Here is a 15346-nt window from a genome sequence, read left to right on the forward strand (position 1 = left end):
AAGGAATCTTGCAATCATTTTCATTTTTAAGTATTTTTATATTGTGGTTTTGCTTATTTTGCATTTGCTTTCTCCTTCCAACACTGACTGTAAAACCTTTATCTTAATACAGGCAACAAAGACTATACTTCTGCCTATGAGTGAGCTAAAGAGAGAGAATGAGAGAAAATGTAGAGAGGAGGGCTTCACAAACCACAAGATTTGTATTTTCACAGCTGCCACAAGCTCTGCTCTCCACTGAACTATCCACACACACACACACATGCACACACACACACACACACACACACACACACACACACACCTCAGATATGGGGCTAAAGTCGTGCTGCAGGAGTTCTTGGTCATGCAGTGCTCAGTGCTAAGTGTGGAGGTCAAGTATGCTGGTATGTTTACCAGGGTGATCAGGTCACTGCGGTAATTTGGGGCAGACCAGAGGATCGATTTCTCTCACCAGGAAAGAAAAGCTTGGGTGGGGGAAATGACAAAGCAGATTCCTCTGCAAAAGAGCGCAATAAAAGAGTGCATAGTGAAAGCTTACCAGCTCTGGACCAATAAATCTGACTGTAACTCCAGAGGAGACCTCTGTGTTTATAAAAACTGACACATTTTTCTGAAGAGCCTGACAAGCAAAGGGAGGAAAGCACTTTCAAATAGTTTGGGTTTGAGTAAAAGTAGAAAACAGAAAAATGCAGATGGGTGGAGAGGAAAAGAGGGAAAAAATGAGAAAAATAAGACAGCGAAGAGAAGAAAGAGGAAGAAGGAGAGGAGATCTGATTTCCACTAAGGAAACTTGGGCATTGTGCAGCAGCATTTCTGAAGTTTATGGGAATCAGGGGCCGTATTCCCAAAGGTGCTCTTAATTTTTAACACAGAGCTCTCTGTTTAAACGCTTCCAGCTGCCCCACAACACACTGACTCACTGATTAAGCAACGGATAAACAAAGGGGGGAGAGAAGAGGGGATTGTGCAATATTCTAAAAGTTTACTGAACGCCCTGAAAAAAATGTCCACCCTCTGCTCACCATTTTCCTCCACCTCTGCTGCACAGACATGGCTCCAGCAAAGCCAGAGACTTTTCTATCTCCTCCCATTCTCCTTCTCTCTCTCTCTCTCTCTCTCTCCTCCTCCATGCATCATCCCCCTATCCCTCCCCTTTGTCTGTTCCCCAGAGGTGGAAAAACAGTCTGGATTCATTAACTGCAGCTCTGTCTGTCTGAAACTATGCTATAAAAAACAACACAGCATAATTGAAAAAACAGAACCGGCTGCCTTATTCATTTTTTTTCCTGCTCTCTCTAAACAACTTGTTTTCTACGTGTTTTCTTGTTCATCTCTCTGCTCCCTGTTGGTCTAAGGAAAACAACAGCCAAGTGGATGTCTACATAATGTATCCAAAATATATTGCTTAATGGAGCAATGCTACGCTGCTGTTTTACTCCAGCAACTATACGTAAGAGTACAAGTGAGGAGCATAAATCTTCACAGGCACCCACTGCTTGTACTTCGCTGCTAACACAGGGGATCAATAGTGTTGTTATAACTCGGGAGCATTACTTTTAATGGAGCTCATATGGGTTTGATGCCTCCGAACTGTCACTTTTAAACTTTAAATGAAGCTTTACCACCAACCCCCACTTCCCCTCGCCAACCTCCCACACTTCAAAACACTCCCTATGGCATCTGGCGAAGGCGTCACCCCAGAAACACAGAGACAGGGAGAGAAGAAACAAATCGAAAAACAACACAACAAAATAAAAGAAGAAAACACGTTTGGCTCTAAATGTGGTTCTGTTAAGATCCGGAAGCCATACAAAGCTGGACGGGAAAGGAGGCGGACAATTTGCTGGACGAAAGTGAGGAGGAATATGTATTTCATAGTTCAGGGTTAATGTGTGTGAGTAAAAAAGGAGAGAGAGAGAGAGAGAGAGAGAGCGAAAGGGAGGGAGGGAGAGAGAGAGAGAGAGAGAGAGAGAGAGAGAGAGAGAGGGAGAGGTTTAAAGCTGAATAAAGTGTTGAATGGAGAGAAGATTTGAAAATGTGCTGACTGGCCTGCCGTTTAGCAGCACATGACCTCTTAAGGAGATTTCAGGCCAGTGTCTGTGCTAAGCAGCACACTGTAGCTCACCATGCAGGGGCAGCAGGTACTGTGGCTCTTACAGTACAAGCAGCGAGGGGAGGCTTAGTGACAGCTCTGAGATCAGCCCTCTGGTGCATAGCATGGAGCATCAGCATCTACTACTGAGCATTAATCTATCTCAGCTTCCTCCTGGGAGAGCCCATACATATGTTCGACACAAAGAATTAACTGACTTTCAGCAGGACTATGTATGCTGCTGCAATAAGGCAGTCCTAACCACAGTTTACAATAAGTGATGTCCGCCAGCACAGCTCAATCACAACATGTAATAGAAAATGATGAGAAAACTGAATAGGAAATGCAAATTAGATGCATCCCTAAAAGTAATTTAAAAACAACAGCAAATGTTTAAAATGCATTAGCTTTGCACTGCAAATGGTATTGTTATAATCTACTTTTCATCTGGATTTTTAGCCATGATAGCAATATGGCTCTAAGGACGGCCTTATCGGTCTGTCTGTCTGTCAGTGCACCACTTTGGTCCTGACTACAACAAAATTTGGTACAGACATTCATGTCCCTCTCAGGATGAACTGTAATCACTTGGATGATCTGTACCATCATAACCGTATCATGAATGTTAATATGTGCAAACCAGCGAAACACAATCCCATCAGTCTCATCTGATCTTTGTCTTTAGTGCTAATAAGCAAATGCTAGCATGCTAACACAGAAAACTAGGATGGCTTACGGTAAACATTATGCCTGCTAAACATCAGCATGTAAGTATTGTGACTGTGAGCATGTTAGCATGCTGACGTTAGCATTTAGCTCAAAGATCTACTGTGCACAAATACAGGCTCACAAACCTGCTAGCATAAGTCTTGATGTGTGAGTAAAATGAATATTGCACAGACTGAAGTGTGCAGACGTTCAAATTTAAACACAGCTTTAGCACATTCGGCAAGCCTTCATTTAGTGAGCAGTGATTTCCATTCTTTTTATACTGTTTTTAGTGAAAATATACTCAGATACATGAATTCTGTGTTTTTTGTTGAATAAAAAACAAGAGGTTAAAAAAATGGCATTTCTTATTGTCACACTAGGCTTAAATCACCACTCTTGTATGTCTGACAGTGATTTTGAGCGACCGGTATAATTAGCAATGGCAAGAAACAGACACTGTCAAATATAGAATGAGAGTGTATGTTGAAAAAAGCGGGACGAAGAAAAAAAAAGAGTCAAAGAGAATGTAATGAAAGTGAGGCAGAGACAGTGAGAGTGCGAGGGGGGTGGAGACACATCTGGACAACTCATCTGTGGCATACTGAGGTCATGAGTCACTCCAACCACACACACATCATTTCCTGTATGTTCACCCCTGCCATTGGTTGCTGCTGGCTCCTTCCATGTTGACTGTAAGCGAAAACCTGCTCCTCCTATTCTGTCACACTCACACGCCAGCAGGCTGTCCAAAAGACCAACTCTGCTGTCGAGGCAGTCAGGCCAGATTACGGACTGGAACAGATGAGAAAAACCTGCCCCTTTGAATTGTATATTTTTTGCGCTGACGTTAAGCATTCTGCTCGGGGTCGTCTGGGTGGTCAAAGGGTGTAGCCCTTTAGATGTTCCAGACATCATTTGTCAAAGTCATCATAACTAGAAATGGCTAATACTTTTCCCCGTGTTTTGTGTCATATCCAGCACCTGCTTACGCCTGAGATAGGGTTGCTTTGATTCTGCAAAACAGTCTACTAGAAGACAACCAGGACTTTATTGTCTCATTAACTCATTTAAATGCCTTCAAATTGCATCTCTAAGACGTTCTCCAATCTCACTCATGCACATGCTGACATGACAAAAGCATTACTGTCACTTGGACACTGGAAGTGCCCTTCCTGGCTTCCTTATTTCAGCAACATGGCTTTAATACCCTCCGCAATAGCCATGCACATCCTGTCCGTGCTTCGCAATGCAACCAGTTCTCCATTTTTCCTGTGTGTCTATGTGCACACACGTTTCTCTGAGGATGCGCCTGCACACCACCAGCGCTGCAGTGTGTGTGTGTTTGTGTGTTTGGGGGGGGGGGGGGGGAGGCGTGGAGAACCCAGCTGAAGCTGCTGGAATTTCCTGCGAATTCTTCTGGTAAATTGTCGAGTCCAGTGTGAGCCAAAGTTCTGGTGAACGCTGCATGATGAAAGCCACAGTTATAAGCTTTGTTCTTTTAATGACTCTGATCATAATTGTTCGCACAAATACATGTTTTCCTAAAAGTAAACCTCTATATCATTGTGGCATTTTAAATCAATCAGGCATTATATAATGTGTTAATAGATGTGGCGATAGCAAGGCTCAAAACAGATAGCAAGGTGCATCTTGCTTGATCTTCATCTTATTACTGTGGGGGACACCAAAATGCCTCATGCAAAATTTTCACTGTTCAGGGCTTGTCTCATATCATCTGGTTTGAAATGAGCACATTTCCAAATGACAGCTACACCACATTGTGCTTGCATGTGGAGGACAGAGCTGCCAGACCGTCATCATTCGGTCTTTTCATTTTCTCTGATGGTCTGCACTGAGAAAGCCGTTTCTGTCATGTTAATGCAGTCTCTGGTCGCATGGAAAAGAGATGCGAACAGAGACAAGCCACCGCGCACTGAGTGGATGTGATCGGTCACAATGTTTGTCTGTAAGTATAAGACGGAGACAGAGAAACGAGAGGGATTAATCTGAGCTATATCATTTCATACTCAGCATTTCTACAGCATTTCTTCATCATATCCAGAGTCTGGTGTGCAGATCAGAAGTGAAGTTAAAGGATTGGGCAGAGCAGAGAATATGAACATAATGACTGAGTGGGAAATGCAATGCTGCTTTAATTCAAGGCAAAGTGCTTTAATTAATGTTTGCAGATTAGTATGACGAAGCAGTTAGTTATAAACCATCTGTCGACCAACTTCCCAAGAGCTAGTCCAATGACGCATTCCTGATGGCTTTGAGTGGATAAATGTTTCGTTTCTGTGGCTGCTTTCTCTCCGATTCACAGTGAAGACAGGCTGCCCAACATGACTAGGAACTTGGAAGAAGCGATAAGGGGAGGGAAGAGAAGCGGGTTGAGGGCGTGGAGGCTTTTGACCCGCAGGTTGTCTACACACAGGAGCACACGCCTGCATTCAATCACGCACCTTAGATCTCCTCGGCCTGTCTTTTAGTTTCATTTTTACAGAAGAAAAAAGCCTTGGGTGTTTTCTGAAACGAAACTTGAGTCATGGAAAAACACAGCTGCTTTGAGTGCGCTGTCTCTGACTCAGGCTGTGCACACGCAGAGCTGAGCTTTTTTCTGTACTTATTCTTTACACTGCACTGTATGCATCATGTTCATGCTCATTTTAGCCAGGCCCGCATGAATAATGGATGCATGGAATGTACCTTTCTGCGTGAAATGCTACACAAATACAGATGAAGCGACAGAGAAGGTGCAAAGGCTTCTCACACGGATCTGATCGGGCAAATGCACATCACATCAGAACGAGACGATGCATTGCAAGTTCAAAACACAGAGTGAAGCAGGTCTGTGTTTTCCACTGTGTGAAATGCCCACAATAGAAAAGCCTTCAACCAAAACTAGATAATTCAGCTTGAAAAAATGAGATGTTCAGCACATTACTTTGTGGTGGTGTTCAGCGTTTTGCTGACTTTCTGAGCTTTTGAAATTTGCAGAGAAAATTTGCTCTGTATGTTGCCTCCGGGAATAAAAATACCCTAAAGAAAACACAACACACACACACACACACACACACACACACACACACAAACATACACATACTTTGCCTTGTTGTAGTTTCAAACCTTCCGCTGTTATATTGTGAATTATGTGTGGAGACCTGGGTTGTGACATGTAAATGTACCAGGCTGACACTGCACACTGCGGCGGTGTACTCACGGTGCAGGCTGAGGGAGATGTTGATGACTCTCTCCTCTGTGAAGCTCTTCAGATTGGGGATCTTGGCACATTTGAGGTGCGTGGACGCGGGGGAGTCTCCAACGTGGATCCAGCAGACGGTCTCCTCGCTGTAGAGGAAGTCCATGGCCGTGGTCTGTTTGGTGCTGGTGGACAGCGGGCTGTAGGCTGTGGTGGGGCTCAGGGAGGTGGCTTGGATGTTCTGGGAGTTGGCGATCAACAGGACAGGCAGACGGTCGACGGGAACTGGAGTGCAACATGGAAATAGCTGACAGTTACCAGGGACATGAACAGAACCTCCCCACAGCATCAGTCAAACTGGCAAACATGATGTCCTGCTGCTGTCTGCTGGCACTTACCGTTCTTGGCCTTGCACGAGCGGTTGTCCGGCTGGGACAAATAACCCTCCACACATGAGCAGGTGTAGGCGCCTTCAGTATTGGTACAGGACTGACTGCAGGTCCCGTACACACTGCACTCATCAAAATCTGAACCACAGAAAATCCAGATGGTCTTACTGCTCAGGTATAGAAAGTGACAGGTCTAGTTATTACGAACTAAATATAAAATAAAAACAAATTCCATCCTATTGACTTTAAAAAAACTAGCAATTCTGTCTGTCCTGCTCAATTTATTTTTACCAGACTGAGTTAGTAATTCCTTTCAGGTGACTTGTTCCAAAATAACTATTACATCACTGTGGTTTACAAGTGTTGCCCAACAATGGCAATCAAAAGTTTCAAAACAGGATCTTGTGGGAAATGCTCCACGCTCCCGGGCCCTGTGAACTACCCACTGTGTGCTCTGCACTTGACTTCTCCAAAACCTGAGTAAACACTGGTGCAGCTTTGGAAGCTAAAAGAAGTTCGGCACTGACGTGGAGTTTACCGGACAGGTAAGCACATAAGCCAAGTAAGCTCGTGTTTGTTGTCGGTGCACCATATTACAGATATCCAGCGGTGTTCTCATCCTGTCATTTGCTGGCTGTTCGCCACTTCATGCAGGAATAAAATACAAAGATGGTCTATTTTTGCAGACTCATTGATTAAACACTTGCCACTCTCTGGCACAGAGAGCCAGAGGGTGGCCATTGATTAGCTTGACTCACCTTTGCATGTCTTTCCATCTGGGCTGATCTCATAACCACTCTTACAGTAACAAGCAGGCCCTGCTGGAGTCACCGCACAGTTTTCCTGACATCCCTTGAGCGTGCAGTTGGATATAAACTCTGGAGGGAGACAGAAGACAGGACTGAGTTTTTAGGGTATCTGATATTGCTATTGGGCTGAAAAGCCTGCATCAGTGGTTCTAATAGGAGATGGTTGTGTGCATAAATATGTAACAATCCATTAAGCGTACCAATATAAACCCACACATTACACTGTGATCAGTTTCCTTCATCCTGCTGGGTGCTACCTGGCAGTGAGCACTGAGAGAGGCACGCCTGTAGGTCACAGGAGCAGGTGGTGCAGCTGAAGCTGCCATTGTACTCTTTATGTAGAATATTTCCTGCTCAATGGGATGCTGAAGTGCACAAACACTTGATGTGTGAGGCTAAATTAACTCTCTCTGACAATGAGGCAGAAATAAATAATAAGTGGTCAGCTCAGTTACCCATCAGCTCAGCATCAGAGTCTCATCAGCATTAAAACTGGCAAGAGACATGATCTACACTAAGTGTTGTTGAATGCAGTGCGGCTACGTTTCAGCCTCTCACAAACAGTGCCTCGATCTGTCCCTGAAAACAAACAAAAAACCCCCTCCATCTATTCAACCAGAGCGCGTCGCAGATGACAGCAGAGAGTTAAAAACGAGCCAGCAAGTGGATCATAAGTGAACAACAGCTCAGTATAAAAGCAGCAGAGAATGACGAAAACAAGCTTTGGGAGATTTTAGGCAATAACTTTATTGTTACTCTCCTTGTTTTGTTTTCCCCATCACTCTGTTTTTCTGAAGATGAATTGTGCTTCTCTGTTTAAATGTTTTGGTCACAAATGTGCACAGAGCATGAAGAGATTCTCATATCATATATCAATCAGTGTAGTTACTGCTTATTGCTATTGGGTCATCACAGCAAAATGTAATTTTCATTATTATGTTTTAAAATCAAAAAATGTGACGTCCTTTCAAGCTCTGGCGGGAGTCCAGAGACACAATCGACAAATACTTCTGCCCCACACTCACGATCAATACCTCCCTGTTGACCTCGACAATCTCTAAGGCTACACACACACACACATCAAATACAGAAGGGCACAAACACAGCACGCTACAACCACACCTTCCAGTCAGCTGACCGACGCATAATGGAATCTCAGAGGAGCTTTTAACAGCGCGCCGCATATCCTGTGAGGTATAAATCAAGACACAGTGATTCACAGACCAGCAGACACAGTCATGTCAAACCAGGCTGAGATCTATCAGTCACAAGTGATTCACTTTGCCCACAGACACTGGCAGACCATTCACACTAACACAACACCTCCGGCAGAGAGGATGCAGAATCACGCCACATTTTCAAGATAAAAGAAACAAACCCTGCAGTTCTGGTGCTACACTGTACTGTACATGTTGTATTTCTGCACTACTGACCAAATGAATTTCCCCAATCAATAAAAGAGTAAAAGTTGAAGCTGCTGAGCAAGAAAAACACTAAACCACACAAATCAGCACATTTCTCTCTAGTTTATGCATTTTTAGCCCCAAGATTTTTCAGTGATCTGCTCTGTTTGAGTTGCTCCCTATAACCGCTGCCCTGCTGCAGAACCCCGTCCAATGCACTGAATATTATTGACGGTAGTTCAAAAGTCTTCCTGCTGCACTCCAGAGGCCTGCTGGGACAACCACAGTTCAAATTACAGACATGCCCGGAATTTTCCAAAACAAGTCCGAGCACCGAACAACTGAAACGTGTTTAGAAAACCAACATGGGCAACAATGTCAACAAGCTACCGTGACACATACCGCAAAATATTTACTCTGAAGCAAATAAAAGCACATCAGATGCTGCATTTTGGTTCATAATGAGAACCACTCATATCAGTAAGATGATCCCTGACTGGGACACTTAGCGCATTGGAAAACAACAGATGTCAACAAATGTTACAGACACACACATAAAAACATTCAAAAACCCAAACCTAATTCCAACCCGAACCCTAAAACCAAGTTTGAGCCCTGAGATGAACAGTCATGGACCTCAGGGTTGTTCCCAGAAATCTGATGCGCTTCACGCTCTCCTCAAAGTCCAGCCAGGCCGAAAGTGCTTGAAAATTTAATGTCTTTTCCCATGCCTCTCTGCAATGTTTCTTTAATAAATATTTCATCCCAACTCATTTTTTAACTGAAGGTGGAGCTGGGAGATGAAAATTTTTTTCGACAAGACAGGCACACAAGCTGCCACTCAAAACCTCAGACCCCGCAGACAGAATGATAATTAAATCTTTTGTTTTGGTTCAGTATGATTCTTAGTTGTTGCATTCTGTGCCAGTTAAAGGTGAGAAAGGAAGAAATCTGCCATTAATACCAGTCGAGGTTATTCAAGACATCCACTTCATTCTGTATATAAGTGATGCAGCAGTTGATGCCTGCTGGGTACTTTAACATTTATATATCCTGCATTAAGGTTAAAGCCAATTTGAGACAGACTGCAACTTGACTTGAAACGTGACTGTCCACCATCAGTCGTGTTGCTCAGCTAACCTTTTGACAGACTTCCAATAGAGGAAGTCCTCGGCGCTGTTTAAGTTCCCTTTAGACCTTCATCCCTTCCTGTAATAATTCATCCATCCGGTGAAGATATAGAGGCCCTTTGCACAATCGACTTCTATTTTCTCTCCCTGCGGTGACTTGATCAGCACATTCTTTTAAAGTGGATTCTTAAGCCTCATCACAAATTGCTTCCTAGTTTATGGTTTCAAAATGACAACTTCCCAAATTTAATGCGCAAACAGAATGAATTAATGGATGTCAAATATACAGTTGGTCGTGTCTCCATATTGCGTACAGAATTGCGACTTGGTGGAAAAAAAAACAACACATACAGCCTGTTTTAACATAGCACAACCCAATATTTTCACATTGATGTGGTAAATCAATCTGTCGCTGTGACTTAACGGATGCTTCGTGGTGCGAAGATTTCAGGGGTGAGAGCTCTATGATAAGTAAACGACAAATAGAACAACAGAGAGCCAGTCAGACTCCCATGCATTATTAACCGGTGAACATTCATATTGCATATCCAGAAAATGCATGTGTGTGCGATACCTCTGCAGTGCGGGCCCTCGTCCCAGCCGTCAGTGCAGTCTGCAGCCCCGTTGCACAGTTTACTCATGTGGATGCAGAGTTCTGTTCCCCCGCACTGATACTCATTGGGAGGGCACCGAGATATGGTGCTGTGTGGACCTGAGGAAGACAAACACAAACATTGTAAGGAGGGAAACTGCATTCATTAATACCAGCCTAATTTATGCTGTTTTCCAAAGAGTGTTTAGCCTTTTTGCGTTATAATCTTGTCAAATTCAGCTTCATGAAACCCTCAGAAACAGAAGACAAATATTCAATCTTCAAAATAAATGAAGTCCCTCATCAAGAATTAGACTTATTTCTGGTTTTGAGTTATTGTTTCCATTTCATCATCTAATCATTTTAACATAAGCTGTTTGACCTGGGCAGGACTGAGACTACAGATAATTACATTAGACATCCTGTAAAGCTGTGGATGACATTACTGTTTAAACTCAAACCACCAACCCAACCCAAATACAGTCTTTCCTAGATGCATTATTGATTGTCAGCTGATGTATATTGAATGTGCACTGGATTACAGTTGTATATCAAGGCAGAAGACTCAAAACTCAACACGCTTTGGTTGGATTTCGGAGAGGCCCGTGTGCGACTACAATTGTTCGTTCTGCTTGGCTTTGCAATAACAAGCGTCCTCAGCAGGCAGAAACACAAGTGCAATGTCGTGCCAAAATGGATACCAGAATTGCAGTGCACCACCTTATCTGTGAACACCGCTCCAGCTGTGCCTCTCCACACAGCCTGCTGCAAACGGGTGTATTCGGGTCGTGAAAGGCACATACGCTACAGTACTGTGCAGCTATGATTTCCTAAGATTGATCTTACCCTGGGATCTTTATCATATGCCTTCTTCTTTTGTCTCTTTCATCCATCTATGTCTTGACTATAAACTGTTCAGTAAAGTAGAAATGCTGTAAAATCAATCTTTATAAAACGCTGCCCTTTCATTCTGCCAGTGGATGACAGACTTCCTGACAGACAGCGGGTACTATGTGTGGCTGACAACATATTTGTCACGCTGAAGTGTTTCTCTACTGTCTCCCCCAGTGAATGCATATCAAACTCTCAGCTTGTTCATATCTGTGGATGGCACCACTGGGGTGGATCTCTTCACAAGCCGTTATACACCCTGATACAAGACAGAGGGAACCTGCGGTGGGTGCGCAGCAAACAATCTGGCTATGAATGCACGAAAAACAGGCGAGGTGAACACTGATCCCTCATGCGCACCCTTAATGGGAATCAATGGCGATCCATGACAAGCTGTTAAAGCCATTCCTGATCGAACAAACTGTTCATCCTCTTTCTCTAAGCTCAAGCTCAGGGGTGTAGTCATTACCTGCCAGCTGACCCCACATCAGAGAAATACACAAAAGGCAGGCAAAGACCTACGAAAATATGCGCCAGCTTGCTGCTCCCATCTGTCCTAAAATCTCTGGTATGTCTTCAACAGCTTCTTGTCAAGAGGTGCCTCCCTGCTTATCCTTAACTGTCTGAATTCATCCTTGTCAGCCAAACAAACATCTTTCCAACATCGGAAAACCCATCACTTCACACTTTACAGCTGCACTTTATAGCCGGTTTCTGTATTCTATAATCACATTTATGTTCTTCATGGTCCAGGCATTGAGTGTATAGAAATACAGCGACGTGGTCAGATTGTTCAGACCTTCGCTTAGAAAGTAAATACATAATAAGACAACATACGTCAGATCTGTCTGACTCAGCAGAGCGTTTGATGAATTACGCTCCATGTGCACTATGCAGGAATTAATCAGAGCTGTGTGTCGTAATGTCAGGAAATAGAGAAACAAGTTGGGAAACCCTACATGTTGTGTGAGGTCCTCTTGTAACACGTCTGTATGTGTTGTTGAACTAGGATTTCTTCATAAACTGTCTCTGCAAGAACAAGTTAATTTCCACGTGTTAGACGAATCTAAAGATTCTAACATGATTTGTTCAAGAAAACAGCGGTGTTTGTTCCCCTCTCTTCCTGACGCTTGCCGCTTTGTTCCCTTACTGTGTTTCCCAATACTTCTGCCTTCCTCTTCTCGTCCAGCATGGATTTACATTCGTCTTTTTCTCTTGCCAACTTAGCAGGCAGAACCACAAGGCAGACATTCAAAGAACCATTGTGGCAGCAAAAGATGGCCACTAGAGAAAACTAGCAGGAATTCCAAACACACCATTATCCTAACTGGGCCTAGCCAAATGACTACCTTCACTACATCACAGCATACACACATTCATCCTGATCCCAGAGGAAAAGCACGGACAATAAGCACGCCAGTGTAGTGGCAGGCAGGCCTGGTATTGTACTGGGCTAAGAGAGGACTTTGGGATCCCTGGGAAGGAAAACATATTCATTTTGGGTGAATATGAGTTTGGCCAAGATGCTAGAGCAGATTTTGTAGCTTTAACTCCATACAGGATTGAATGTACTCCGAAAACCACTGGACAGGCAGCAAGGGCTTTTCTCCTCAATGACCTTATTACTGAACTTTTTCTCTTGGATGACGTTTCCTGCCTTGTGACTCTGGCTTGTCTTTCATCCACAAAAAGACCTATGACTCAGCACAACTTCTGTCTTTAAGTCCAACTAGTCGACCTGTTGCCCAGAACTCTGTGCTGTACCTCCAAACTGCTGTCACCACTGTCCAAGTCTATGGGCTGCGACACGACTGATGACCAATATGCCTGTCGAAAATAGTCATTAAATTGTGGCACTATTACTGTGGAAAAAACAATAATGCTAACTACATAAAGTAGTTAATATGACACATAACATTTATGTGTTTCTAAAAGCTGTAAACCATGACAGATATACTGTAGTCATGATACTCATACGAAACCATACACTCATGCAGTGAGGAGGCTTGTTTGCAGGATTTGTTTATACCAAGCACGTTTTTTGCATTGGCTATTCATGTTTCAAATGTGGCAGACAGAGGGTTGTTTATGAACCAGTTTGACATTTGGGGACACACTTTCTTGCTGAAAGTTAGAAGACATGTTTGATACCATTCTCATGTCTGTGCACGAAAAGCGAGCTAGGGCCAGCAGGTGGTTAGCTTAGCATAGCTCAGCATAAGCATAGCATGCACACCTGCGCAAACATATCAGCAGTCACTGGTTGGTCAGGTGGAAAATTTCAGCATATCGCCCAAACCTACAGCCTGGTTCAAAAACATGCTCACCAGTTCCTCAAAAGTACCTCTCCTGTGTGTTTATTTCATATACAAACTGAGAAGTAGGAACAATAATTTCTGGTTTCGTGGAGAGTGCTGCAGTGCAGTAACTATGTTATTGGTGACCAGTTGCCTGGCAACATGGCAATGGCAGCAAGACTTGAGGGCGTCCCAGCATTTGACCGCTGGTCTAAATGGCTAATGGATTGAACACACAAGAAACAACATGTTAGTTAGCGAGCTTTGGTGGTGGTAAGTGTATATTTTTAACCCTGGAGAGAGTCAGGCTAGCTGTTTCCCACTGCTTCCTGCCTTCATGCTGCTAAGCTAAGCTAACCACCAGCTAGCTCCTCATATTTAGCAAATACAGAGCGGTAGGCCTGTTGACAGTCTCATCTAAATCTCAGCAGCTCCTTCATTCTTTAAATAAATTCCACTGATTCATAGAACAATGCACTAGAACTACATTAATAGTAGTTTATTAATAATTTGTCCACTTGCTGTCTCTTTTTGAATTAAAAGTAGATAAAAATGCAAATAAGATCCATGAACCTCTTCCTCTTCTCTTTTTTTTTTGAACTTCGTTTGAAACCGAACACTCCTCTGCACCGCTCCTCTTTCTCAGCCCATGCGAAAAGTCAAACTGCTGGCTGTCCCTCCTCCTCCTCCTCCTCCTCCTCTTCAATCTCTCCCCGTCTTTATCTCCTCCCATCACTTTTCCTCCAACATCTGTTGACCCATTTACAGTAAGTGTAAGGGCAACGTGTGGAAAACGAACACAGTAAGAAAGACAGAAAGTGAACAGAGTAGACAGACAAGACCAAGTGGAACACCTCGTCCACAGGAAGTGGACAGAGCCCCACAAGGCCTCATTCTTGTGCGAGCTGGCAGCGGTCGGCGGGGCCGCAGTGGAAAAGGCATTGCTAATTTGAATTAAACAGGGTCTTTTATTCAACATTCCTCAACTGTGAGTGAGCCAGGTTAGCAAGCCCAAACCTTTTTTTTTTCTTTAAGAAGTTTCTATTTGCTCTATTTCTCTACACAGCTCAACGAAAGATCCACAAAGGCTGGCTGGTACAGCTTCAACTATTCTGTCCTGTAGCTCAATTAGGACACCCAAGGAAAAGGGAGATTATTCTGATGTCTCCATCATGGAGCCATGCAGGTTATCCTTGTGACAGTGCCAGCGGGTGAATACTCAGGCTTAAGATTTGACTTTTCTTTTCCTACGAGGAACCAAGTATTGTTCCAAGGCTTCACTTCACTGTTAAAGACGTCATAGAGACGTCAGCAGATACCAGGACAGATTTCACTTTTTCCGTAGGTCTGTCTGACTCACAAATTTGACTTAAGATGTACAAACAGACCAAAAAGACTTCCACGCTCATCAAAACTGCAGTGCAAGTATGAGGTAAATACTTCTTTAGAACAGATCTTAACATCTGACGGAAACTTTTCCGCGGGCGACCAAGGCACCATGAGAGCCGAACAAAGACTTTCTTCTTAAAGCATCTATCAAAACAAGCTTGTTGCATGCTGGATTTCAGACACCTTGCACGAGTGGTGTCTTTAAGCCGCTACACGTAGAGGTATATCACATGCACTTTTCCAGTCCGAGGGAGTGAGGGCAGAGGGGGTGGCGAGGGAGGGGACAAGAGAACTAAGGCCATTGTTTGGATCACACAAATCGGCTGTGGCCTCCTACAAAGCAGGCTGAGCTGCAGTGTTGTAAGCAGAGTCACGTGCGAAGCCTGATCTGAACTGTGGCGCAGCCACCTGGAGGGGGAGCTGGGGAAGTGGTGAGGAACA

General features: G+C 43.8%; 1 protein-coding gene across 1 annotated transcript in view; it reads right to left on the reverse strand.

The window, feature by feature from the left end:
- The window catches only part of LOC121616719 (low-density lipoprotein receptor-related protein 1-like), a 90654-nt gene that overhangs the window by 51592 nt on the left and 23716 nt on the right, over window positions 1-15346 (reverse strand). The window contains exons 3-6 of the mRNA XM_041951555.1: window positions 10311-10448; window positions 7153-7272; window positions 6404-6532; window positions 6027-6290 (exon numbers count right to left, since the gene is read on the reverse strand). Of these exons, the coding sequence (XP_041807489.1) occupies window positions 6027-6290; window positions 6404-6532; window positions 7153-7272; window positions 10311-10448 (651 nt within the window). The remainder of the gene's footprint in view (window positions 1-6026; window positions 6291-6403; window positions 6533-7152; window positions 7273-10310; window positions 10449-15346) is intronic.

This window comes from Chelmon rostratus, chromosome 2 (assembly GCF_017976325.1).
Source record: "Chelmon rostratus isolate fCheRos1 chromosome 2, fCheRos1.pri, whole genome shotgun sequence".
NCBI classification, from domain to species: Eukaryota; Metazoa; Chordata; class Actinopteri; order Chaetodontiformes; family Chaetodontidae; genus Chelmon; species Chelmon rostratus.